Source organism: Xyrauchen texanus, chromosome 14, assembly GCF_025860055.1.
Source record: "Xyrauchen texanus isolate HMW12.3.18 chromosome 14, RBS_HiC_50CHRs, whole genome shotgun sequence".
Taxonomy (NCBI): domain Eukaryota; kingdom Metazoa; phylum Chordata; class Actinopteri; order Cypriniformes; family Catostomidae; genus Xyrauchen; species Xyrauchen texanus.
This window is the reverse complement of record NC_068289.1, coordinates 4,487,783-4,513,019: the sequence shown is the minus strand read 5'-3', so window position 1 is coordinate 4,513,019 and position 25,237 is coordinate 4,487,783. Positions and strand designations below refer to the sequence as shown.

The 25,237-nt window shown below is 36.9% G+C and overlaps 1 protein-coding gene across 1 annotated transcript in view; it reads left to right on the top strand.

The window, feature by feature from the left end:
* LOC127655106 (transmembrane protein 163-like) overlaps positions 1-21,042 on the top strand; it is a 37,426-nt gene extending 16,384 nt beyond the window's left edge. The window contains exons 3-8 of the mRNA XM_052142733.1: positions 12,403-12,446; positions 13,246-13,337; positions 13,971-14,067; positions 15,668-15,779; positions 17,496-17,637; positions 18,277-21,042. Coding sequence (XP_051998693.1) covers positions 12,403-12,446; positions 13,246-13,337; positions 13,971-14,067; positions 15,668-15,779; positions 17,496-17,637; positions 18,277-18,337 — 548 coding nt within the window. The 3' untranslated portion in view covers positions 18,338-21,042. The remainder of the gene's footprint in view (positions 1-12,402; positions 12,447-13,245; positions 13,338-13,970; positions 14,068-15,667; positions 15,780-17,495; positions 17,638-18,276) is intronic.
* The last annotated feature ends 4,195 nt before the right edge of the window (positions 21,043-25,237 follow it).

Sequence of the window (25,237 nt, the reverse complement as noted above, 5' to 3'; positions counted from 1 at the left end):
TCCACAGCAATTATCAGTGCCCATGCCTGCCACGTTTAATGAGCCAGTGCCCATGCCTGCCACGTTTAAGGAGCCAGTGCCCAAGCTGGCCATGGTTACCATCCCAGAGCCAGTGCGAGTAGCCTCAACCGGCTCCTACTCCCCAGTCTCTGCCCATGTCCACGACCATGGAGGTTGTCTCCCAGTCTTTGCCTGTGTTTACGACCATGGATGTAGTTTTCCAGTCTCTGCCCGTGCTCACAACCACGGAGGTCGTTTCCCAGTCTCCGCCCGTGCTCCCAACCATGGAGGTCGTTCCCCAGTCGCTGCCCGTGCTCCTGAAAATGGAGGTCATTCTCCTGTCGCTGCCTATGCTCCCTACCACGGAGGTCCTTCCCCAATCTCTGCCTGTTCTCCTGACCATGGAGGTCCTTCCCCAGTCACTGCCTGTGCTCTCGACCACGGAGGTCCTTCCCCAGTCACCGCCAGTGCCCACGACCATGGAAATCAGTGCCCAGTCACTAACGGCTCCTAGCCCCGGGCCTCCCATGGCCTCGTCCCTCGAGCATTCCCTGGCTCCGACTCTCACATCTTTGCCTTCCATGGCTTCGCCCCTCGAGTCTCTCATGACTCAGCCTTACACTGCTCCGCCCTCTGAGTCTTCCATGGCTCCGCCCTTACCCCCTGTGGCCGCCTCCCAGGCCTCCTGACTCCATCCCTGCTCTGTGGCCGCCTCCCCAGCCTCCTGACCCCGTTCCTGCTCTGTGGCCATCTCCCCGGTCTCCTGACCTTGTCCCTGCTTTGTGGCCTTCTCCCAAGCCTCCTGACACAGTCCTTGCCCAATGGTTACCTCCATGGTCTCCCGATCATCCACAGACTCCTCCCTGGCCAATGGACTGTCTGCCAATCCCTCCTGATCGTCCTCCTTAATCTTCCCCCATCATCTGTGTCCTCTTGCCCTCCCCCATCTTTGGGTGCTAGGAGTTGCCCTTTAAGGGGGGGTTTGGTTCTGTCATGAGCGCACCAGGCTCTCCCTCACCGTCAGCCACCTGCACTCACTCACCCGAGTTCTTATCACACACACCTGCAGCTCATCATCACCTCATTAAGACTTGCACTTAAACCCCACACTCACACTCAGTCAGTGCCTGGCCTTGTTGGAGGTACCTTGGACTACCTTTTGCTCTGCCGCAGTGATAAACTACTTTTCTGTTTATTACTTACCTGATTGTCAACGATCTGTTCTGGATACACAAGATAAGTGACTTTGTGAATTCTGAGAAATACGGCATACCTACTCACCTGTGTTAACCTCACCTGTTTGTCAAGATCTGTTCTGGATACACAAGATAAGTGACTTTGAGAATTCTGAGAATATGTCATAACTACTCACCTGTGTTAACCTCACCTGCTTGTCAAAGATCTGTTCTGGACATATTTACTTATGTGAAACGTTCCTGTTATACAGCAAACCACTCTGAAGGTGCTGGAAACTTTACTTTGAGAACTCTGAATATACTAGATGTATACAAACCTGCTCCTCAGTTTATGGAAGTGACTCACCTTAGACCCTGTCTGAAATTTAGGTTACCTTGGGTGTCCTCGTTTAAATGGCCAATTACTGATGACATTCTCAGTACTGAAACAGAATGTTCTTCTCGCACTATACCAACACTTTGTTTATACGCCCTAGGCCAATATAACCACATTTTTATCAAGACAATGATGACCATTTATTGTTTTGTCCTAACTGTTGTTGATTATTTCTGAGTATTTAACATTTCTGTCCCTCAACCAGCTTAACGCATCAAAATTTTTTTTTAAATAAGTTTAATGTATTCTGCTAGGCCTGTAACCTGAGCTCCAGACATCTGTCGGTTCACTCCAGTAGAAACCTGTCTAAACACATTAAGCCTTGGTGTTGAGTTCACATACCAGTCCATTTAGGAAGGATGTAGCAAGACCAGCACCACAAAACTGTTCTCTAATACTGCTGTCCATGGTCCTGAATGCCAATTGGCCTATGCAGTTTACAAGAGTTAGTTCAAGTCCTCTAATCATTTTGTTCCAAGAGTGATTATATTTAGTATAACGGCATTGGGACAGTTTAATCACGTTTTTATCACTCTGCTTGTCTGTGTGTTGCTCAGTGACTGATTTGGCTTTGTTTGGAACTATTTTTGTTAGCTGTGCAAAAATTGACAAAATAACTGTCTATATGGTCTAGAATGTAAATGCTTCACACCAAAATTGACAACAAGAGCTGTTGTATCAAAGCAAAATCATACTCATGGCCGAATCACAGCTGAGCTGATATTTAGTACAACATCACTCTACATAGTGGGATATTAAAGTAGTATGATGTTGTTTCTGTAGTAAACTGTATACAGATTAAAAAGTGGACAAGAACAAGACATGAAGATCTATCAGAACTAATTATAGGATGCTATGAAAAGCAATAGAGTTGATACACTGAAAACAAGGTAGTTAAATATTCCTGCATAAATGCTTTATACATGCATGAAAGAACACCATATTTAAAACTAGGACATTAAAGTCAATTTCACCTAAACTCCTGTCTTGCTTATGTTAGAACATGAACATGAACAGCTGCTCCTCTGGTAGCCTGTTGCCATGGCACCAGGCATGTGTACATGCACAGCACACAGACACACCCCAAGCAGGCAGGTGTTCCTAAAACATGTCAGCTCATCAGGTCAGCTTTCAGCCTGTGCCTCGGTCTGCAGGCAATAGTAATTTAGAGGGGAAAATAGCATCAAAATATGGATTTATGGATGTGAGGGTTCTTTAAAGTTCGTGACATTCTGTGTATTAGATTTCAAGACTCAATTGTTCATTGTAATCAATAAATAGAGTATTTTAAAATGTATTTCAATGTAATAAAATATCCAGTGATGCAATTGCAGTTTCCACTGTGGCAAAGTCTAATAGGCTGCTCTACAATATACACAAGAGGCTTTTAAACAAAGTGAAGTCACTATATCAACAAAGTAGGTACTTTGTATTCTAACATTCTATCAAAACCTCTTGTTTTTGACATAAAGAAGCTTAAACTCTGTACAGAAGTCTTTACTATAAAAGAGAAAGAGTTGTCATCCTCCATATGTGTTTCTTCCTCTGGCAGTCTGTAAGTATCCATCCAAAAATGCTTAAGGGATTTTGGGGGTGGAATAAGAAAGTAGAAGAAATAAAATGAATTAAAGTCCATTCGGAAATTGTATTCAGTATCTGGCAGTTTATTTGTAAGTTTGCAATACCAAGGAGATTATTTTATTCACAAGCTTCATTACCAGGGAATCATTCAAAAATTACAATTCTATCATTATTTACTCACCCTATGATTTTCTTTCTTCCATGAAACATAATAGGAGATGTTAGGCAGATCATTATCCTCAGTCATCATTCACTTACATCGTATAGCACAAAGCAGACTGATCATCTGTGCTTAACGAAATTCTAAAAACTGACCCCAGTGGCCAAAGCAGTAAGTGTTGTTGGGAGGATGGGCACGTGTGAGCTCCATTTTCAGGTTGAAATGTCCATGGAGGGGCCCCAAAAGCGAGTTTTTTTCAGCTGCACAATATGTAATACAGTAAAGAGGAATTTACATTTTATAAACCGAACACCCGACCCACCCCCAAACCTAAACATAACATTCAGTGATGTAAAAATAAGAGTTAAAAGCAACCTACGAATTGTGCTCAGCACTGATTTTGAAAACGCAATTACTTTGGTAAGCCTAAAGGTAAACATGCTGGAGACAATGCAAAAATGGCTGATGGGAGATGGCGCTAGTCAGTGAGTTGGCATAATGTGTCCAATCCTAGGGTACTGGAAATCTCGGAAACAACATGCTAACTTCCCGTGTGATCATGTTGGCAAAAAGATGCATGGAAACTGAGATTAATATAGTCTGCCTAACTCATTTTGTGTTGCACAGAAAAAATGGTGAGTCAATTATGACAACAATTTCATTTTGGGGTGAACTGCCCCTTTAAAATGTAAACATTAATATTTTGCCAGTGATTAATATTTTCACTTCTTCAGAGTTCATATAGTCAAGCAGTCTGCCAAAGAAGACCATTTAGGTGTTTATATGAGCGTGAGGATTGACCGAGGCATCAGATGTTTCTGTGGGCTTGCCAGTCCTTTAACGTGTTTCAAACACAAAGCATTAAACCAAAAAAATAGAAACACTCTCATTCTGGCACGTTCTGAAGCCTATATCAGTACAAATGTGATAGTGTTCTGCAGCACAGAGCAGGTGCAATGTTTTTCCTGTTAACAGGGCAACAGCAGCCAAGCAAATATGCTCAACCGGGCATGTTGGATGGGCGTCTCTAGTCTCAAGGGGCCCATAAAAGCAAAGCTCAGACGTGAGCTGCATGTGCTGTGAGCGTAACCTCAATAAATCAACCTAGATTAGGGCTTTGGACCTGGATATGGAACCGTTGAGGGTTTGGGACAGGCTAGTTGTGCAGTTTAGAGTATGTTAGTCTCAGGAGGGAATACCGGGATTCTGTGAATAATGCTAGGAAATTATCATTTTTTTTTAGTTTTTATATATACAACGTTTGGTATGAAATTTGTAATTTGTATTATTACAGTATTATTTTTGCATGTAGAGGGTAATATTTTAAATACACAAGTTGTTTATATGCATAAAATATAAATCTATACATCAAACCTAAAAATGGCTTTTAGAATCTATTTTGCATTTCATTATCATCTCTATAACCTAGGTTTATTCAGTAACTTCCCCAAATTAGCCAATTTGACTAATGTAATCTAATGCTGCTTTAAAACTACAGTACAGGCTCATCAGACTTGTTTGAGATCATGGAGAATCTCTCTCTTCTCACCTACTCATTTTTGCCATTGACTATACAGAATAAAACTTGGTAGCACTTTGTAATAATTTCCATTAATGACCAAAGTTCAGCCATGCAACTCTATGCATGTGGAAAGGTTGCACCTGAAAGGTTCTTTGACCAGTCGGCTGGCATGGTGTAAACCGATTGGTCTTTTGACTTGTAATCAGATAGCCAATCAACTTTGAGCTGCTCTCCCCATGATCACTGGAATTAGAGACAGGTGTCAGACATAATCGAGCTCATATACAAGTGTCCTTACCGCTTTCTCTCTCCGGATGGATGCTTGACCACTAAATTAAATAAATACAAAAGTCTGAGTGCAAGTTTATATATATATATATCTCATATTCAAAATCTCAAAGTGTCCAACATTCAGTTGAACACTAATCTAATTTCATAGCGACTAAAATACTTTACCTATTTGAAAAGAAATTGTCACATTGTTAACAATAATCATACTTCCCATACCATATGATGGAACTGCACCACAGCTCCACCATGAAATAGTGTAGCTTATTTTTTCTATGAACATATATTGTTTTCCAGACATCAAGTCGCTGTTAGTGTTAGGCTTCAACACACAGAGGTAATAAGTCACTGATAAACTGTTTCACTACATTCTGTCTGTTTATTTGTCCACTTTCATGGCCATTAATTCCCTCCTTTGTCTCCCATCAGTGGGCACAAGTCAGATTAGACAGCCCTCATTGACTGTGCTGAAAAAAGGCCTTAGGAGTACAAATATTCCATTGAAAGCCATTATGGAGTAATTTACAGCATACTGTATGGATGTGCTGTTGGAGAAAAGCAGAGCACCTAATTCCTTCTGGGTAAACCTGGTAACACTGTGAGCTCTTTGCAAATACCGTGTTCCTGTTCGCCTGGGTTTTAATTAGTATTGGAATCAATTACTTTCTTATTTTCTATGTAATACAGTGAAGAACTATGTGGTCGGTGAGTAAAATGGCTGCAGACCATGAAACGTAATGGTTGAGTTTTGAGATTTTGTTTCATGTGAAACAGTGTTTCCATACGTCAAAGATTAGATCAAACATTGGTCAAGTAACAACATGTTTTCCGATTCCCTGGCATTAAAAATGGACTTTTAAACTTTTTGTTTTATTTGCTGTGAGAATGCAGAAAGGTTTAGCATTTTAATGTGGGTATGCTATTTTGACAGGATATTGGTCTTGGCAGACTCGATATGCTGCACAACAAGTACAGAGACTTGCTACAGCTAGAACATACACAGACACACTGAGTTAAGCATGTGGACATGCTGCTGCTGCACAATTAGAAAAACACAATACACGCTGCACCATGCATTTATGACATCCTGCTGGACATTCCTCCTGTAGCAGAACTAGACGTGGAGGTGGAGTCCAGTCCAAGTAGGTCGAGTTCGAGTCAAGACCGAGACCAGAAGAGGGTTGAGTCCGAGTCAAGATCAAGACCCTAGATGTCAAGTCATAGTCGAGACCTAGACCAGTAAAGGCAGAGTCTAAGACAAGAGTTTTTTTTTTTAAATAAATGTATTAAATATACAGTTTAAAGATCTGAATATATCAAATAAACCTAATTTTTTATTTTCTTAAGCTTATGTTGGTTAAATAATGTTACCAGTTGAGATAAAAAATGTAATTAATGACACGTCCTAGGCTAAGTGAACAAATTGGCATTACAATTCGACTTGTCAGTGTCTTATAGACATATTGCAGATGAGCAAACAATGTAAAATAGACATCTTCCAGATGTAAACACACACATAAAAATAGATGTCTGGGTGTTGTACATGTGCGACAGGGCGGAGGGCGGGGCCGGGTCGTGATTATACAGACCTGGCCCCTTATCAGGCTAATTAAGCCTCCAAGCGAGATAAAGGCCGACTGTGGAGGATTGTGCAGGAGAGAGAGATCCTTTACGGACATGTCCGTCTTGCGTGTTTGTGTCTTTTGTTTAAGTTTCTGTAGAGAATTACAGATTTTATAAATTTTCCTTAATAAAGCTAATTGTTAGTGCTTGCCATTTAGTTCATATATATTTAAGTATATCAGCAACCATTTGATGCATGTTGTACATTTTCACACAGTGAAAATAGCCTGTAATTCCATTAAAATCCATAAAACATTCCATTATTGTCGGCAAGCTAACTTAGTAATATGTCTTATGAGTGACTGGTGTCAAAAAAGTTCCTTAAAAATATGTATGAATGAACCTGAGATGTCCATGTTTCCTTTCTTTCTGACAACAAAACATTTGAATGCGACGTACTCGTAATTATCACTTCGGAAGTGGGAACTAGGATAATTCCGATAACACATGGAGGCCCAGCTGTAGTCCGTGAATTATTAGAGACAACATATTGCAGCAGAGCAGAGGAAAAGTAATGTTGTGATAACCAGTGTCCCCTTACATAGCTGCTATGTGAGGGTTTGCATTCATTTGCATTGCAGTTGTTAATGAGCCTACAGTACGTCCTTCTCCGATACACACAAACACTCAAATTGATTCCCTCTAATGAGCTAAATGTTTATTATTCACACAGTGGGATTGTGAATTGAATTGGCTCAGTTACTAACATGACGAAATTACTATTATTGCTGTAAAGGGATAGTTAACCCACAAATGAAAAACCTGTAATTATTTACTCACTATTATGTTGTTCCAAACCCATATGCATTCTTTCTTCTGTGGAACACAAAATGAGATTGACACAGTATGTCACCATGAAAGTGCATTGTGACTGATGCTAACATTCTGCCTAGCATCTCCTTTTGTGTTCCACAGAAGATAGAATGTTATACAGGTATGGAACAACACAAGGGTGAGTAAATGCTAACATAATTAAAATTTTGGGGTTAACTATCCCTTTTGGCCTAATAAACTATTTAAAAATATCACTTTCTGTGCTGCTTTTAAAATTGATTTCAAATAGACTGCACTAGAACTAGTGTAACATTGCTGCTGCTGACACTGGCAATGACAAAGACGATGAAATGAAGAACCCAAGTGCAATTTATTAAACAAAAGTGAGATCCAAAAAACCCTAACTATAAACATGAATGAAATAAAGCCAAGCCTGGCCAAGCCTGGCCAAGCCTAGCTGGCCTGGCCTGGCCTGGCCTGATTACATTACCAAACACAACCAAAGTTACATTCAACAAAACCCGACAATGGACCATGGAAAACATGAGGGTTAAATACATGATAAGGGGTAAAACAATGATGAGGGAACCAATGAACTGACATAACTGATAACAGGTTAACAAGACAATAAACCAATGAAAACAAGACACATGAAATCACATGACTAGGGAACCACACGACATGAAACAGGAACTCAAAATTTCAAAATAAAAGACATGAAATACATTAACCCACATTAAACATTACAACTAGTGCCATACTGGGTAACAAATGAGTCAGTCAGTTCTACATATATTTCCAAATTTAAGAAAATAGATTGCAGATTCTTTCTTTTCAAAGCAAATCATTTCCTGCACCGCACCACCTTCAGTCATTAAAAAGGAATCGTGACATTACCTGTCATGACATGTGATTCACAACCTGAATTAAAAAGTAAAGCTTTGACAGGTATATTTGAATTTGACAATTCAAAGCAAAACATTTCCACCCTCTCTGTGAAATCAGATCAGTAGAACACAGGAAGGACACAATTCCACTGATGTCTCAACCCTCCATTGAAATTCACAACACACACAGTCTTACAAGAGAATGACGTCCCCAGTCAGCTCAGCTCCTTCGAGACAGGGATTAGAGTGATGAAAAACAGGAGGGGTGGCCATTATCAGCCCCAAGCACTTAGAGAGGGGTTCTCCCACCATTACTCATTGATTACAAAGATACTTTCAGTGCAAGTGGAATTTAAAATGAGAGTTTCATTCTGTAAAATCATTAAAATGCTATTTTAACTTTATGATTGATCTTGTTTGTGATTAGATTGAGAAATGCCGAAAAAATGACATATGCACACTAATTAAGCTTAGTCATCTTCACTAACTAAAGCAGATCTGATCTTACACCCAAGACAGGGAGAAATTGAAATGGAGGTAAAGTGTGAATGAGAATAGATGCCAGCCATCTTCCCCTCCTCTTCTGTATCTCCCTTTATCTTTCTTCCGTTCCTGCTCTACCCTGTTATGGGTTGTCTTGTGTCTTGTTAGCAAACACCCAACTGTGAGATTCCTCTCATTAAGCACTGACAGAAACTGAGCCGTGTGTGTTTTGCCTTTTTGTGTTCTGACTACAAAACTTTAAGCTTGCCTGTAATATCTCCAAATCAAAGCTGCTATTTGTCTAAGATCTGTGCCAACCCCCGCTTCGCACTTGCGATCTCCTCCAAGACACATCGGCAGAGAATGACAAATCCTTTTGTGTTTTTCATGTTAATACTTAATTTAGACATAATACGAGAGACAATCGCAGTTCTTTTGACCTACTTCTTCAGGCATGCTTCCTCTGCTGTACCTGCACTCACTGGATTCTTTGAACTCCACAGTAATGCCTATGGTGTGCCGAGATTTTTATTGGAAGTATTTCATATGCATATAGGCCAAGACACATTCTGTAAAGGTGTGATCAAACAACTAAGCATTTGACAAAATGCTTTGGCAAAACGGACCAATCCTATTGTTTACAAACATCGCTGCGCATGCGCAATACGTGGTGGCGGAAAACCGGCAAACTGTTATGTTAAATTTGACAGATTTGACAGAATATAGAATAAAATTCAAAGCTAGCTATGTTTGGGTACACTATTGCTAGTAACACAGCTTAGTTATACTCGTCGATTAAACAAAGGTACGAAAATGTACGATTGTTAAATATAAAATACAGAAATATACAGAAATAACAAATGATCCAGAACAGTTTAGTTGTTTTGCTTTAAACGGTTCAAGACAAAGAGGCAGAGGGAGGAGACCAGTGGAAAATCATGTGGTGTCTAGCCCCTCTGTTGCTATGACACATGGTGTTAGAGTCTGTCTTTAAAGTTAGAGATCAATAGTACAGTGAGAGGTTCTCGACCCAAGAGGGGGGCAGCAAATAGAAGCTCTCAAATGCAAGCTCACAGCTGGTAAAGTGTTTTGTCAAAAGAGCTCTGTCAGGGGGTAGCCTTTTCCAATTCACATGATAAAGTTAGTTCCAGTCCTCTTATCTAATTGAGTTTGATATTTAATATACAGCAATGGTTGATCCCGCTTTTGCTTCGTTTGGAAGAATTTTTGGTTGTAAAGAAAAATTGCAAAACCTTTTGTGTCTAAAATGTAAGTCACTCTATATTCATTTTAATATATTAACTAACATGGAAATTGTTACCTTAAGCTTTTATTTTTGCTTGATGTAACACAACAATTAGCTTTATTGGCATAACCTAATTTATTAAGGTTGTTTTGGTCATATAAAATCATATTTTTTACATGAACTTGAATGTTACCACATTAAGCATATTTTTTTTATATATATATATATATACTAGGGCTGTCCATCGATTAAAATTTTTTATCGAATTAATTACATGGTGTCCCGATTAATTAATCGCATTTAATCGCATATACAAATATTTTCTGAGAAAGCCCAATATAACAATAATTCAATATATAATGATGAAATAAGTATACATAGTTAACTTTAAATATAAAAAAAATTATAAATATATATATATAAAATAAACAAATGTTCAGATAATTAAAATGCATTACATTCTTGTAGCAAAAGATTTCATCATTGATAAGACAAAAAGCGTCTTTAGAATACAATATATTGTTTACTACCATATTATTGATCATAAGTCCATCATTGACACACAGTTCACAGTAATCCATTACACAAGTGAATTTGTCAATCAGTTGGAGATTTATTGTGAGGGTTTGTTTAGGTTAAGTTATCAAATCTGTGAAAACCAAATAAAACGTCTTTATAAAGCAAAGAAAAACTAGTTAAAATAGAGGTACGTACAAACAAACAAACTTTTCATCTACAGCATTACAGAAGGAGCAAAGTGGATCTATTTCAGGGAGCATGTTTCTTAAATAAAGATTGACTGGGTAAAAACGGTGTAACAGTTTAAAGGACACCTCCTTAACCTCGTTGGTAATTAAATATGTATGAGGTAAAGTCCGTAAGACCTGCGTCAGACATGCTTGTGTCGCGTCTCGGGTGTGTTGCGTCATAAAAATAAAATGTTTAGGTCACTGTGTCGAGTTAAATATAGTTTAATACTCAATCTTTAAACACACATTAAGATCCCTTAAAGATCGCATTTGCGCTCCATCAAGTGTTTTGAACGCAAGAAATTGTTTTCTTCACTGTATAAACTGTGCGTTGCTCACACAACTGAAATGTAAATTACTGCCCTCTGCAGTAAACAGGTGGTACTACAAGCATGAATTTCTCAGTTAAGCATTGCGATTAAAAATCGTTAATTTTTTTAACGCGTTCATTTTTGTCAAATTAATCGCACGTTATTAACGCGTTAAGTCGACAGCCTAGTATATACATATACGCATATATGTATATACGTCGCGATTAATTTGACAAAAATTAACGTGTTAAAAAATTAACGATTTTTAATTCCAAAAAGTTTTTTAAAAAAAAATATATATATATATTTTTTGTTTTTTGTTTTTGGAATTAAAAATCGTTAATTTTTTTAACGCGTTAATTTTTTTCAAATTAATCGCGACGTTATTAACGCGTTAAATCGACGATTATATATATATATATATATATATATATAAATATAATTATTATTATTTTATTTTTTTGGAGCACATGTGCAAATTACTACTGGTTCACAACAATAACAATCCCTTCTCAATCTTTCCAAAAGCATTGCCTGATGCCCTCTGTTGACCATCTCTGAGTTGACCTGTCCGTGTGCTCTGTTATTCCAATTTGAATGTTTTTTCCTGTCCAGTTTTACTTCTGTTCATTTTATGAGATGCGTGTGATTTTGGAACTGAGGGTTATGGAGAATGTTGACGTTTTGAGATGTGGAAGGCATGTAAGAAAATGAAGTGATCTCAAGGGCACATTTCATGATGCATTATATTAGTGGGATGTTTTTTAGGAAGAAAAAAAAGAAATACAAACAACTGTACATATACATTTCCTGTGTGATATGTATTTCTTTTAACTCTTGATTTCCCTATAAAAAGTACCACGGTGTTACCATTGCACAATAGTATAAAATGGTAATACAGATGGCACTTTGATGCACAACATGGCACTGAATGATTGCCATATTCATACACCATGTTATTTACATGGTTCTCCAAAGTACTTCAGATTATAACATGGTATATTTGTTGTCCAGAAAACATGGTACTTTTTTGTCAATACTGAAAATGTAATTTAAATGTTTTCTAGTCAATTACTAGTTTAGACTTCTAAAAAAAGAGACAATCTAACATCCAAACAGAAGGTACACAAGTCAACGCAATCAAGTGCTGTATAAGCTGCATCTTTATCTCTTCCGTTTCTTCTATGTTGGTTTGCTCTCCTCTAGCTGTTTCCTTCATGAGACACAGTGCATCAGCATTTGGATTTGCTGTAAGTAGACTTTATTACATTTACATTAATGAAAATGCAGATTTTTGTTCTTTAAGCAAAGATACCAGGAACTGTGTATGTTGTTGTGTATTTATTTGACCAGTTTAATGACGATGTTCGATTATCATGCATTATTGTTAAAAATGTCCATAATATCTAAACGATGGCTGCCATTAACATTGAAACGAGGACATTTGATTTTTATGCAATTTAGAACCATGTTTTGAGATGTAGATTTTAGAATAAACCTTCCTGGTGGTTTGCTTAAAGGTACACTAAATGTACAATTTTTATTCATGTCACTGAACTTACACTGACACCTAGGGGAGCGGATGCAGCATCATTCAAACACAATAGTTTTCACTTACCAATGCCATTGTAGAAATTCCCTATTCACAGTCAGACATAAATAATTCAATTAATGAGTTAAAGTGTCCAATAACAAGGCAGATACAGAGATTAAGCGAGAATTATTCGGCTAGTCGTGTGATCTAACATGGCAGCCCCCATAAAGAGACCCTTTGCATGTAGAGTAAAACAGCTTTTATAAGGTTATTGATATGACTGCTTATAATTTCATACACATTTTAAAAATACAATTAATTTCTGTAGGGGTAAGGCTTTTTTTTTAAAAAAGGAACAAAATACTGAGTGCACCTGTAAGACTAATCTTTGAATGTGTTCATTAGACTAATGTACGTATTATTGGACTATAGGACTATCATTGGATGACTTGATGTTAAAATAAGATATATGTTTTGTATGGCACTAATGAATGAATCGCATTTTTGTTTTTCAGTTTGATGCGATTTTAGATGTTCTTTCCTCCATTATAGTGCTGTGGCGCTATAGCAACGCTGCAGCAGTTCACTCCGCCCATAGAGAATACATGTGAGTAAACAAAAGACAAGTTGTCTGTGATATATAGGACACTGCATGACTGCCTCAAATATAAAAATAAAAAAAGAAGTAGTAAAAAAAAATACGATTTTTAAATGGCTGTTAATCATATTATGAATGATGAAAAATTCGTCCTCTGCAACCAACTTTTTTTTTTAAAGCCTAAAAACAACATTTAATTGGCAAGTCTGTTCTTAGTAACATTATAAAGAGGTTTACAATTAATTATGAAATCATTAATAATTACAGAATGAATGCACCACAAATGGTTGAATTTGCCCCCCATAAAAATACTCTGTTTTGGAATATTTAGACTTTTAGACATAAATCTAACAAAAGTAAATGAGGTTTATGCTTAAAACAAGATATTAACAATCTGTCAGTGGTGTCAGAAAAATGTAAAATATATTATACAAAAACATATTTTCTGAAAACAACTAATATCTTACACAATATTGATAAATTTGTCTTGTTTAATAGATGGGTAGGTATTTATTTTTATTAGAAAACAATAGAAAATATACTGACTTTTTAAGTGAGGTGAAATTCTTGACTGTCATCATAAATTACAGTTAAACTCATACATTTAATTGAATGTATCTTTCTGCTTTTCTCCATCCTCAGAGCCTGTGTGATCCTGGGAGTGATTTTTATCTTGTCCTCTATGTGTATTTTGGGAAAGGCCATCCATGATCTGGCCACTGAACTTCTTCCTGAAGTGGTACGTTCATGGTAGACATAGCCATATTTGCAATATTTAAGTTACTTTTCCTATAACGTAGCAGGTGAATAAAAGAAAATGATACAGACAACTATATTACAGTCACTGTAATAGAGGCGCAGGTCTGATGTGCATGTTCTAGTCTCTCTCTCTCTCTCTCTCTCTATATATATATATATATATAAAATCTTTTTTCAAGAATATAAATTGTCTATTGAAGGCCTAAAGTAATGTACTGTAACTCCTCTCTTGTGACTAGTCAACGTAAGTCTAAATTTAGCTGATGGTTTTAACAATGTATTTATTTCTCTGGGCGGGAAATGGCAGTTCTTGCTATTTTCATTAGCCTGAAATGCTAATTAGAGCTAATTGCAGTAATATAATGGCAGATATAAATGTCAGTTTGTGGTAAGCAAAAGGTGCCAGTGTCAATCTTAAAGGGATAGTTCACCTAAAAATCTAAATTCTGTTATTTACTCACCCTCATGTTGTTCCAAACATGTATGACTTTATTTCTTCCATGGAACATACAAAGGGAGATATTAGGTAGAAAGACCTCAGGCCTCAGTCTAGGGACTCAGTCAGGCCTTTTAATTCAATGAAAGGGAATGTGGGACAGCTGTGGCTGTCATTCTGCCTAATATCTCCTTTTGAGTCCTACAATAGAAAAAAAGACATACAGGTTTGTGACAAGATAAGGGTGAGTAAATGATGACAGCATTTTCAGTTTTGGGATGAACTATCCCTTTAATTGCCCAATTTGATCTATAAAAACATGACATTGTATTCGACTCATTTTTGAAAAAAGGTTCATTTTTTTTTCTTCATATTTTCATTCAGACCACCTTATTTTACCCCACGAGGGCTAATGATACTGCAATGCATGATTCGGAAATAGGCTTCCACCCTCAATACCCTGTCTTTTTCTCAATCAGTTTTTTTTCTTGCATTCATTACACTTTATATTTCATCACCTGGCCTCTCCATGTCAGAACCTTTGAAAATGGCCACTAATATAGGTTACTTAATCTCCAAGGTTTCCTTATTAAAAAAGCTGTGTGATCGAATTTACCGGTACCTGAATTGTCAGACTTAACTAGCCAGTCTAAAGCTTCAGGGATGAAAGTCTCAACTATTGATTCAGAATTTAGCTCTTAGCGGTTACTCGGAGACGTATGTTGGTGAATAGACATCTGATTATAAATGGTTCTGGATATTGTGTGGGTGGAAAGCAGACACTCTTAGTTTGGAGTGAAAAGAAAGAAACAGCTGTAGTTCATCTCTGATGCACCTGAAAATGTGGGTCATTATGAACTTGTATTATCTTTAATAGCTTTTTTATTTTTTTAGATTTATTTGATCCTTCTCATTGATGCAGAATGGAGACTTGTTTAAATTGCTAGTTTTTACCTATAAAGTGATACTTTAATCACTATTTTACATGCACTGGTCTGCAAGGTTTCTGTCATTATGGTCACCATTTATGATTCAGACGTATCAGTCTTGAAATCAATTTTGAAATCAATCACTGCAACATTTCTGCTATTATATTAAAGCCAAGTTTGACTTTTCTTCTTGTTACTGTCTGTCTCTCTATCAGGATGATTTCCTATTTAGTGTTTCCATTGTCAGTGGCTTCACATGTGTCATTCTTGCTGTTGCCAAGTTCATGCTGGGCAGGGTTTTGACCAGCAGAGCCCTAATCACTGACGGTATGGTGCACACACACACACACACACACACACACACACGCCATGCACGCATGTACTCAAAAACAGCAGGGGCTCCATTTTAATTAGTGCACAAACAAAGTGCTAGGTCTAATCCAATTTTCATGAGAGCGCTAATTCTAAGTGAAAATGAAAGTGTGCCAGCACAAATGGGTGTGGGTGGGAGTTGCGCTATCTGTGGGTGAATGCTTGTAAACTGTGGGTGTATTGTATAAAAGTGGCACAAAGCACGATTTCCTATTTTCCTGAGAAATAGGTCATTGTGCTAAGATGTTTCAAAAGCAGGTCTTCACTCAGAGCAAAGTCCAAATTCAGTTCCTGCATTTGCAGTTTGGAGATTCCACCAGCAGGTGGTAAAAGTTAATGTCCAAACTTGGAAAATGTAGTGAAAAATCTAATTATTTCCATGACGATCACTGTTGAAGCTGTTTTCTGAAACAAATATTTATGAAATTTCTGTTAAACTATATTTAGGTGATAGTTTATTTTTGAATTATTATTATTATATTTATATTTACAATTGTATTTATCTAATTTATATTGGTATTTTTCCACCTGTTATCATAGTGATTTTTAAGTCACTGCAAATGGGCCAGTGGAAGAAGTTGTAGAGAGTAAAATGTTTGGATTTGGGATGATTTTATTTGGCCACATGATATTTTTGTTTGTTTTGAAGTGTAATTTTAATTTAGAAATATTTGTGGTTTAATATTCTTTGTGTTTCAATAATTACATTTTTCAAAATCAAAGAGATGGTGCTGCAGAAGAACCTCAGAATTAAATTGCACTTGACCCAGCCCATTAGCAATCTGTGTGCACCAAACCCACTTGCGCCTAGACTTAGCGCGTGCTTGCACGAAATACCAAAACTTCATGTCCATGCCCATTGACTTCGCACCTGTAACTTATGGCATTTTATAATAGGGAACCCGGGTGTCTTAAGTGTTGTCACAAGTCTTGCAAAAATAAAAGCCTACTTTTTTTATTTCCCTTGAGACATAATAGGGAGGTATTTTGAGCTCAAATTGAACATGTAAGTTATTAAGTAATGTAAGATAATAGAAAATTAAGAAAAATAATGATCAATCTGTTGAATGAATGAGACAAAACATATGGTACTCATTCCTGAGAAGGTGTCAAAAAGATCATATTCTTAAATAAACTTCACAGAATTCAGGGACTCTATAATGTAGGCTGTATCTTAGATTTAACTGATTTAGTCAAATTCTTAAAGGGATAAAAACACCTCTGAAGAAATGCCAGCAAAACATACCATTTTCTCTATACTATAACATACATCTCAGGTGAACCTATCACATGTGGTTAGCTGAGACAGATTGTCATTTACACCTGGTATGTACATACATCTCAGGTGTATCTCCTCTGTCCGCTTGGAATGGGATTTCATCTAGAGGAGTGGCCAAACATGAAACATGTCGATAAAGTATTATTTTGAGAATACAAATGGATTTGTTTTACATTTGTATCTCTGATGCAATAAATGGACAACATCATTTTCTGATGTTGTCCATTGAGCGTACATTTTTGTGTTTCATTTCAGCGAATCCTCCCTGGTAAATTTAGAATCTGGTTTGATTTCTAATCTCCACGCAGAGCTTTTTGAAAGAACAGAACATTTAATTATGTGTCTTTTCTTCTTTCAAATACTATTTCTTTGTTTTTTCTCTCTCCCTAAAGGCTTTAATTCTATGGTTGGGGGCATCATGGGCTTTTCCATCCTCATTAGCGCTGAGGTGTTTAGACATCATCCTACTGTTTGGTACCTGGACGGAACTATTGGGGTCTTGATTGGACTCATCATTCTTGCTTATGGGATTAAGTATGTGTATTCAATGCAATCATCTTTTTACTTCACCAATAGTTTTCTATTTTCTCCAAAATCTCAAGGCAGAAAAGTTTGTTTCTTTATCTTTGAAGGTAGTATGTAATTTCTGCACCACTAGCATCACCAAATTGCACTCTTTCATCTTTTTCCATCTTTGGGGTGGCTGTGGCTCAGGTGGTAGAGCGGGTCGGCTGCCAATCGCAGGGTTGGTGGTTCGATTCCTGGCCCACACGACTCCACATGCCGAAGTGTCCTTGGGCAAGACACTGAACCCCAAGTTGCTACCAATGGCAGGCTAGCGTCTTGAATGGCAGCTGTGCCGCCATTGGTGTATGAGTGTGAGTGTGAATGTGTGAATGGGACACAGTGTAAAGCACTTTGGTAACCTCTAAGGTTAAAAAAGCACTATATAAGTAGACCATTTACCATTTTATTGGACATCAAACCAATAGTCCCACCCCTAACTCTCATCATTGATTAAGCTAATGTAGCTATGTTGGGTTGATCAGGATTCTTAAACAAACACAGCAATTTTAACATTGTAAAAAAAATACATGCATCGCCTTTAAGAGCATTGGCCATTCAGTCTGCATTCCGTCTCTTGGAAATTCCCATTTTTCCTTTCTCTTACAGGCTGTTGATTGACATGGTACCACGAGTAAGACAGACTCGACACTATGAGCGCTTTGAGTAATCCTAGTTTAGAGATTAAAGGCAACGGTATGTATCCATCCATGCTGTGACACCCATACCTATCGCTTCCTGCCCTGACTCTCTCTAAACACGCACCATTCCCAAACACATCTCGGAATTAAGTCTGCTGGCAGCCAATTTAGCATCATGAACTTGTAGACCCATCATCACCAATCCTACCAGCTCCTGCTCAAGGTCCTCCAAGTCTTTCACTCTGCACACCTTCATCTTAGGAGAAATTGTGACGAATGAAGAAGAATACAGAGCTGGAAGGAGGATCAGTGTCTAGGCACTTGTTTTTTATAAACCATGAGACCATCATGCAAAGTCCTCGTGGATGGAGGCACTGATTTAAATGAGAGATCAACATTCATAGTGTCATTAAGCTTTTGTCTCATCCCTAAAATTATTTTCTGTCACATTTTGTTCACCATTTCATGCTTAAATCATAGAGTAAAAAACATTCATTTACAAGAAATATTTTTTGTCTTTGTGTTATGATGAATTCTGGCAATGTGTATCTGATTCCACATGCACTTTGCTCATGTTTGAAGGTAAAGCAGGCATCTCTCTCTCTGTTAACACCTTATATTACATCATATATTAACATCTGTCAACACCCAAAATGATTGCATTATAAATACACTCTACATGAGGTATGTTTATATTTTACTGTATAATATTGTATATAACCTCTCAGAGCTAGACATCTGCTGCATTTATAGTGTAGGTAATATCCACTGCAATGAAGAAAGCACACAGAAATTCCCAAACATGGACTGGCAAGACAGGTAGGCACACTTATTAAAGATTTCTCAATACAATAATTCAGGGGCAGCAAAATGGCCTTTAAATGTTTTCAATATTAATAGGAAATGTCCACAGGTATCTGTGATAGGGGAAGTTGAAACTAATTCTAAGACAGCCCTTATGAGTTGATATTAGTGGAAATGACTGATCAGCACAAACCACCTTTAAATAAGGCATGCACAAATATTTTGAAAGGTTATTAGCTGCTTGAACAGCATTACACATGGCTCCTTTTGGACTTCTGACCAAAACCAATATCAATGATTACAGAATTTGAGAAATATTTCTGAATTTGAGATTTGACAGCACAGTTTGTCTTATTATTCAGACAGTTAATAATGGGAGCTTTGCTAGGCAATGATGTTGGCATGCACTGCTCATGTCAGTTGCCAATTAGGCAGATTTTCTTTTTGTGCCAACTTCTGCAAAGATAGAATAAGATTAGAACAGCCTGAAGTATAATGTATCTAATGTAGAAATGATTGATTTAGGCTTAAGCAGACATTTATTATATATTATGGTGGATTTGAGGTGGGCAGTTTATTTTTACAATGGAGAACAAAATCTGGAAAAACTCAATTTCAGTGTGTTACATTATTTAACAGTTTAACAGGCACAACTTAAATGTAAATTTGACTTTATTTGTTTATCGGCAGAGATTAAAGCATGTTTACATGAGCACTTGTGAACTTCAGTATGGTAAAAGCACATTTGTTTGAATTAACAGCAATCAGTTTATTTTAAAATCTGAATTTTAAATCAAATATTTTGCTACAACATTCAGTCAGTCACTGACCAATCTTTTCTAACAATCAAAGCACATTAACTCAAATGTTTTATACAGTTAAATTATTTGACATTATCATGTGTTTGTTAAAGTAGTTGAGTATTGGTGAGAAATGTATTACAAGCACAGTATCAGACACGGGGTTCCATATTTTGTATCAGTTATACTCTTCTTTTTTTTTTTTTCATTTCTGTCTCATATACATTTGGGACATAGATGTAACTGAATGTAAATGACTGTGATCAGTTCACTGTTCACACCTACTACACACCGATGTATCTCACTCATTTTAGCAGACAATCATGATGCAACCAATAACTGCAGCACAGACTTCCAAAGCCTTTTGTGTTCTGCTAATTGTGATCTCATGAAGAGGGAAACGTTGAAGCAGAATCCTACATATGTGTGTTCTTTTTTATTATCATGGCAAAGTTGTTAGTTTAAATGTATTTATTCTTGTTTTTGTTATTCAAGTGATGCCATATGCATTTTTGTGCTGTAATGCAATTGTGTTTTAATAACTTGAATATTTTTTAACCCATTGTTCTTCAGTGTTCCATAACTCTATATAAAACTGTATTGAATAGACTGTATATGTGTAGACTACCAATGGTAACTGATATTTTAATGTGCCGAATGAATCCTGCGTTATGTTTACATACTGTAATATTTGGTATTGAGTACATTCAATATTCAGATGTCAGGTCACAACTGCCAGGTCAGGCAGGGTTATTCTTTTGGTCATTTTGCAATATTTTGAATGTGCACATCTCGTTTTCATCAAGCGTATTGTGATAGATTGTAAATCTCTAAGCATGTGTTAGGCCCTAATAATAATGTACCTCTATCTGACATGTAGGAAAAAGGTGCTGTCTGGTCTAAGACTTTCATGGTTATAGTTGCTTGTCCATCATAATAAAGATAATCGGGGTCACACAATGGGTTAAATTGCTTTAGTTGCTTTTGTTTAGGTTGTGATGGTTGTAGAAATCACACATGTTTCTGTATCCCAAAGAAAAACCGTTAACCTAGTGAAAGTTAGACCCTGTTTTGGTTGGCTCAGACCTAAAGATTTAGTACACCTCTCTGTTCTAATGCTATAGTGTAGTCTTAGACCCCCAATAAAAGATGCACACACACACATGTATAGATACTCAAGCATTTGCAGACACAACATATTTCTATTGTAAAATCATGTCTGCCACATAGATCAGAGGCCTGAATGTACATTTATTTCAATAGTAATACTGATCTATATATATATATATATATATATATATATATATATATATATATATATATATATATATATACACATGTGAAAGATGGATAGCTTGGCCTAAAAGTTGTACAAAAAATAAAACCTCTTTAGAAAACACTACTCGAATGTGTCTAATCCTCCTTATTTTTGCCTGTATACTACTGTGTAATGACAAGACCAACTTTAAACTAACTAAATCAAACAAAACGACATAAAAGGTTTACACAATAATTTCCATAAATATCATACACAATGTAGGCCTATTGTATATTTCAATATATATATATATATATATATATATATATATATATATATATATATATATATATGAACATCAGAAAACCAGAGAGTCAAATTTATATATATATATATATATATGGTTTATAGAAAGTATAGGAAGCCTCCATGAACATACTTCCATCTATTGGACATGCAAAGTAATGAAGTAATTTCTAAGATCATCAGTAAAAAGAGTGTGTGTTATATGGTCACAGGCAGCACCTGTTGTTCTGCACTTTTCATTTATGTCACTAGATGGCGGTATGTTAACAGGCAGTTAAATAAACTGTCACTGTAACAACACTGATTATAATCTAATATAACAGTATCCGTTTAACCAACCAAAGTAACCAAAGTAAATAACACTTTGTTCTAAAGATGTGGAACGAAAACATGACCTTACATGACCTTAGTTTTGAGTAGCTGAATTTCTGTATGAAATTGGTTATCGCACAACTTCGTTCATTATATTAGGCAATATTGTTTATCGTCCTTTCTCTAATCTATACTCACCCTCATGCCATCCCAGATCTTAATAACTTACTTTCTTCTGCTGAACATAAATAAAGATTTTTAGAAGAATATTTCAGCTCTGTTAGTTCCACACAATGCAAGTGAATGGTGGCCAGACCTTTGAAGTTCCACAAATCCCATAAAGGCAGCATACAAGTAATCCATATGACTCCAGAGTTGTAATATACTGTATGTCTTCTCAAGCAATGCAATCGCTCTGGGTGGAAAAACAGATCAATATTTAAATACTTTTTTACTATAAATCTAAAGAAACATTAATTGTAAAAAAAAAAAAAAAAAGAGAGAGAGAGAGAGAAAGTACTTATATATTGATCAGTTTTTCACCCATGCCTATCATATCATTTCTGAAGACATAGATTTAACCAGTCATGTGGATTATATGGAGTGATATGGATTATTTAATGCAGGTTTTTTTTGGAGCTTTAAAGGTCTGGTCGTTTGTGTTCTGCAGAAGAAAGAATGTCATACACAGCTGGGATGGTGTATGGGTGAGTAAACTATGAGAGAATGTTCCTGTTTGGGTGAACTATCTCTTTAATTGCATCTTTTTTCATAACAATGAAAGTGAATTGTGACTGAGACTAACATTAGGCCTTACATAATTGTTTGTGTTCCACAGAAAAAACTCATGCATGTTTGGAACAACAAGAGGGTAAGTAAATAATTATATCATTTTTGTTTTTTTAGGTGAATTATTCCTTTAAAACTGTTTTAAAAGCCAGTCACATGTCATTCATAGCTAAGATGCTAATAAGCTAAAAAAGTGCCTTTTCCTTAGCTGTATAATTTCATGTTATACGGATTTAGTATAATTTCATCTATGTCTTATAAACACTGTTGGAAACTACAATCTGACTTTTTAGCTGACAGCACATGGATTTCAGAGCATTTCCTAAGACTCTGAGACTTCAGACTGTGCTGAATGAATAGATTTCACACTGGACACATGCGTAGAATCAAACCAAAGCTCGGAGCCATGGTGACAGAGAGTCTACAGAAGCCGAATTCTCTTCGACAATTGGAAGTGGGCTTTAGAGGGGAGTCAAGCTTTCAAATGTTGCCCAAAGTCACAGGGAATGGTTGGAATCTCCCAATCCATTCCTCCCCCACAAGACCTGCCTCAAGTGTAAATCCCCTGACTGACATGTTTGAAATGACTGTTACAGCTGTTCAGTATTGTTTTTGGACTCTGGGTCTATATTTGCAAAACGGCCTTTGACTTATCCACACTGCACAACACTCATATGTCATACTTAATTCAAATGGCCTGAATATACATATACATACATACAATATACTTATACATATGCTGTACATACATGCCCTGCGATGTGACTGATAAGTAGAGAATTTATGTGGTTCACATTTCTCATTGCAATATGTTCCCAGGCTGGTCAGGCTGGTACAGTAAATCAGATCATGTTACCCTCCTCCTCTGTGAGATGGAAGGACCTAAAAGTAGGTTTAAAGCTTTGTTCAGTGAATGAAACAGCATTCCAGAGATGATGTGAAGCATACCCCAACACAGTATCATGTGAGCTACAGCTCACAGCTGCAGATCTGTCACTTCATCTCCTGTGACCTTGTCTTAGCCTCCCAAGTCAGATCCCAGAAAGCTACAGCGGATTGACTTCTGAATGCATTGTCTTTTACATAAAGCGGATAGCTCACCCAAAAATGAAAATTCTATCCTCATGTACCCACCCTCATGTTGTTCCAAACCCATATGACTTTCTTTCTTCAGTGGAACATATGGGACCACATATTACTTTAAAAACCACAATTCACATTTTGTACAGTGATATGGTTTATTCATTATGAGATTGGCTGAAAACAAAGCCCATAAATTGATGTAGAATGTAACTTTCTTTTCTAGCGACAGATTCCAGGCAGCTGAGATGCTCCAGGTCAGTGTTTTGGAGTCCACACTGAGACCTGGGCATAAGAAAAAGACACCTGCTAACCTCAATCACTCAGAAGCATGGTGAGGGTAAGAGATCACCTGATATTACAAACATCAGGATCTTTAAGGTTCAGGTTTATCCCATTTCCCAATGTCCTGTCTTTGGTTTGAGCACCATCCAGCCCAACACAACAACACTGACTCAACCAATGGCGTGAGTTGGGGGTGGGACTTTCTATTTATTCAATCAACAGTAGATGGCAGTGTATTCGGAAATTCACTTACTGCCCTCTGGAGTAAACAGGTGGTACTACAAGCTTGCATTTCTCAAGGATCTTCCTTATTATGGTGCGATTAAACGCGTTATTTTTTGTCAAATTAATCGCACTGAATTAACGCATTAAATCGACAGCCCTAATTTTAATACAACAGTTTAACCAAGTAAATACATTTGATATCTTTTGGTTCAGTGTTTCTTAACTTATCTTTTCAGTGAATGAATCGTTCTCAATCACTTCCATTCTTTTGGTGGTGAACAACTGTTTTTAACAAATCAGATTAATCAATGCTTGAATGACTCACTCATAGCAAAAAAGATGCTAATTTGTTGCCACCTACTGCCTTAAATATGCAATCTCCAAAAAATGGTCATTAAATGAATCAGTGAATGAAATTAATCAAATTCCCCATTACTATTTGGAGAGCCACGAATAAAGAGAAGCGGAGAGATTAATTTAGTCCCAGTGCTGTTGGCATGTATCTCAGCACTTTTGGAACTCCGCTTATCCAATCAGATTCAAGGACATCAAATAACTGTCATATAATTAAGCAATATCACACGAGCAAGAGTCTGTATGGCCCTACATCAGCACAGCTGTGATTTGGCTGCAGGCATGAGGCCATACTGATTTAGGGCCATACAGCACTCTTGCTCGTGTGATATTGCTTATATACAGTACAACAGTTCAACAAAAAAGTAAATACATTTTTTTTTGAAAAACTGAGATAATGTAATTTTGGTCAAATACATTCTAACTCAGTGGAAAAATATCCATAAGTGAAGGGGGTTTGCTGCCTATATTGCATTCTCTCTGCTGCCATGTTGAATGTTTACATGTTTACCAATGTGGAAACTCCGGTAAAAGGTAAGTGCCTTGAGTTTGTGTGATTACTCTGTACTTAGTCTGTTGTGTCTCTCAGCTATGAAACGTCCTAATGCTGAATCCTCTTTTCTTGAAGCCTCAGATGTTCTGCATCATGCTCATGAGAATCAGGTGTCATGGGGGGCTGAACCCAAGACAGAAGACTAGATTTCAAAGGCCAAGAG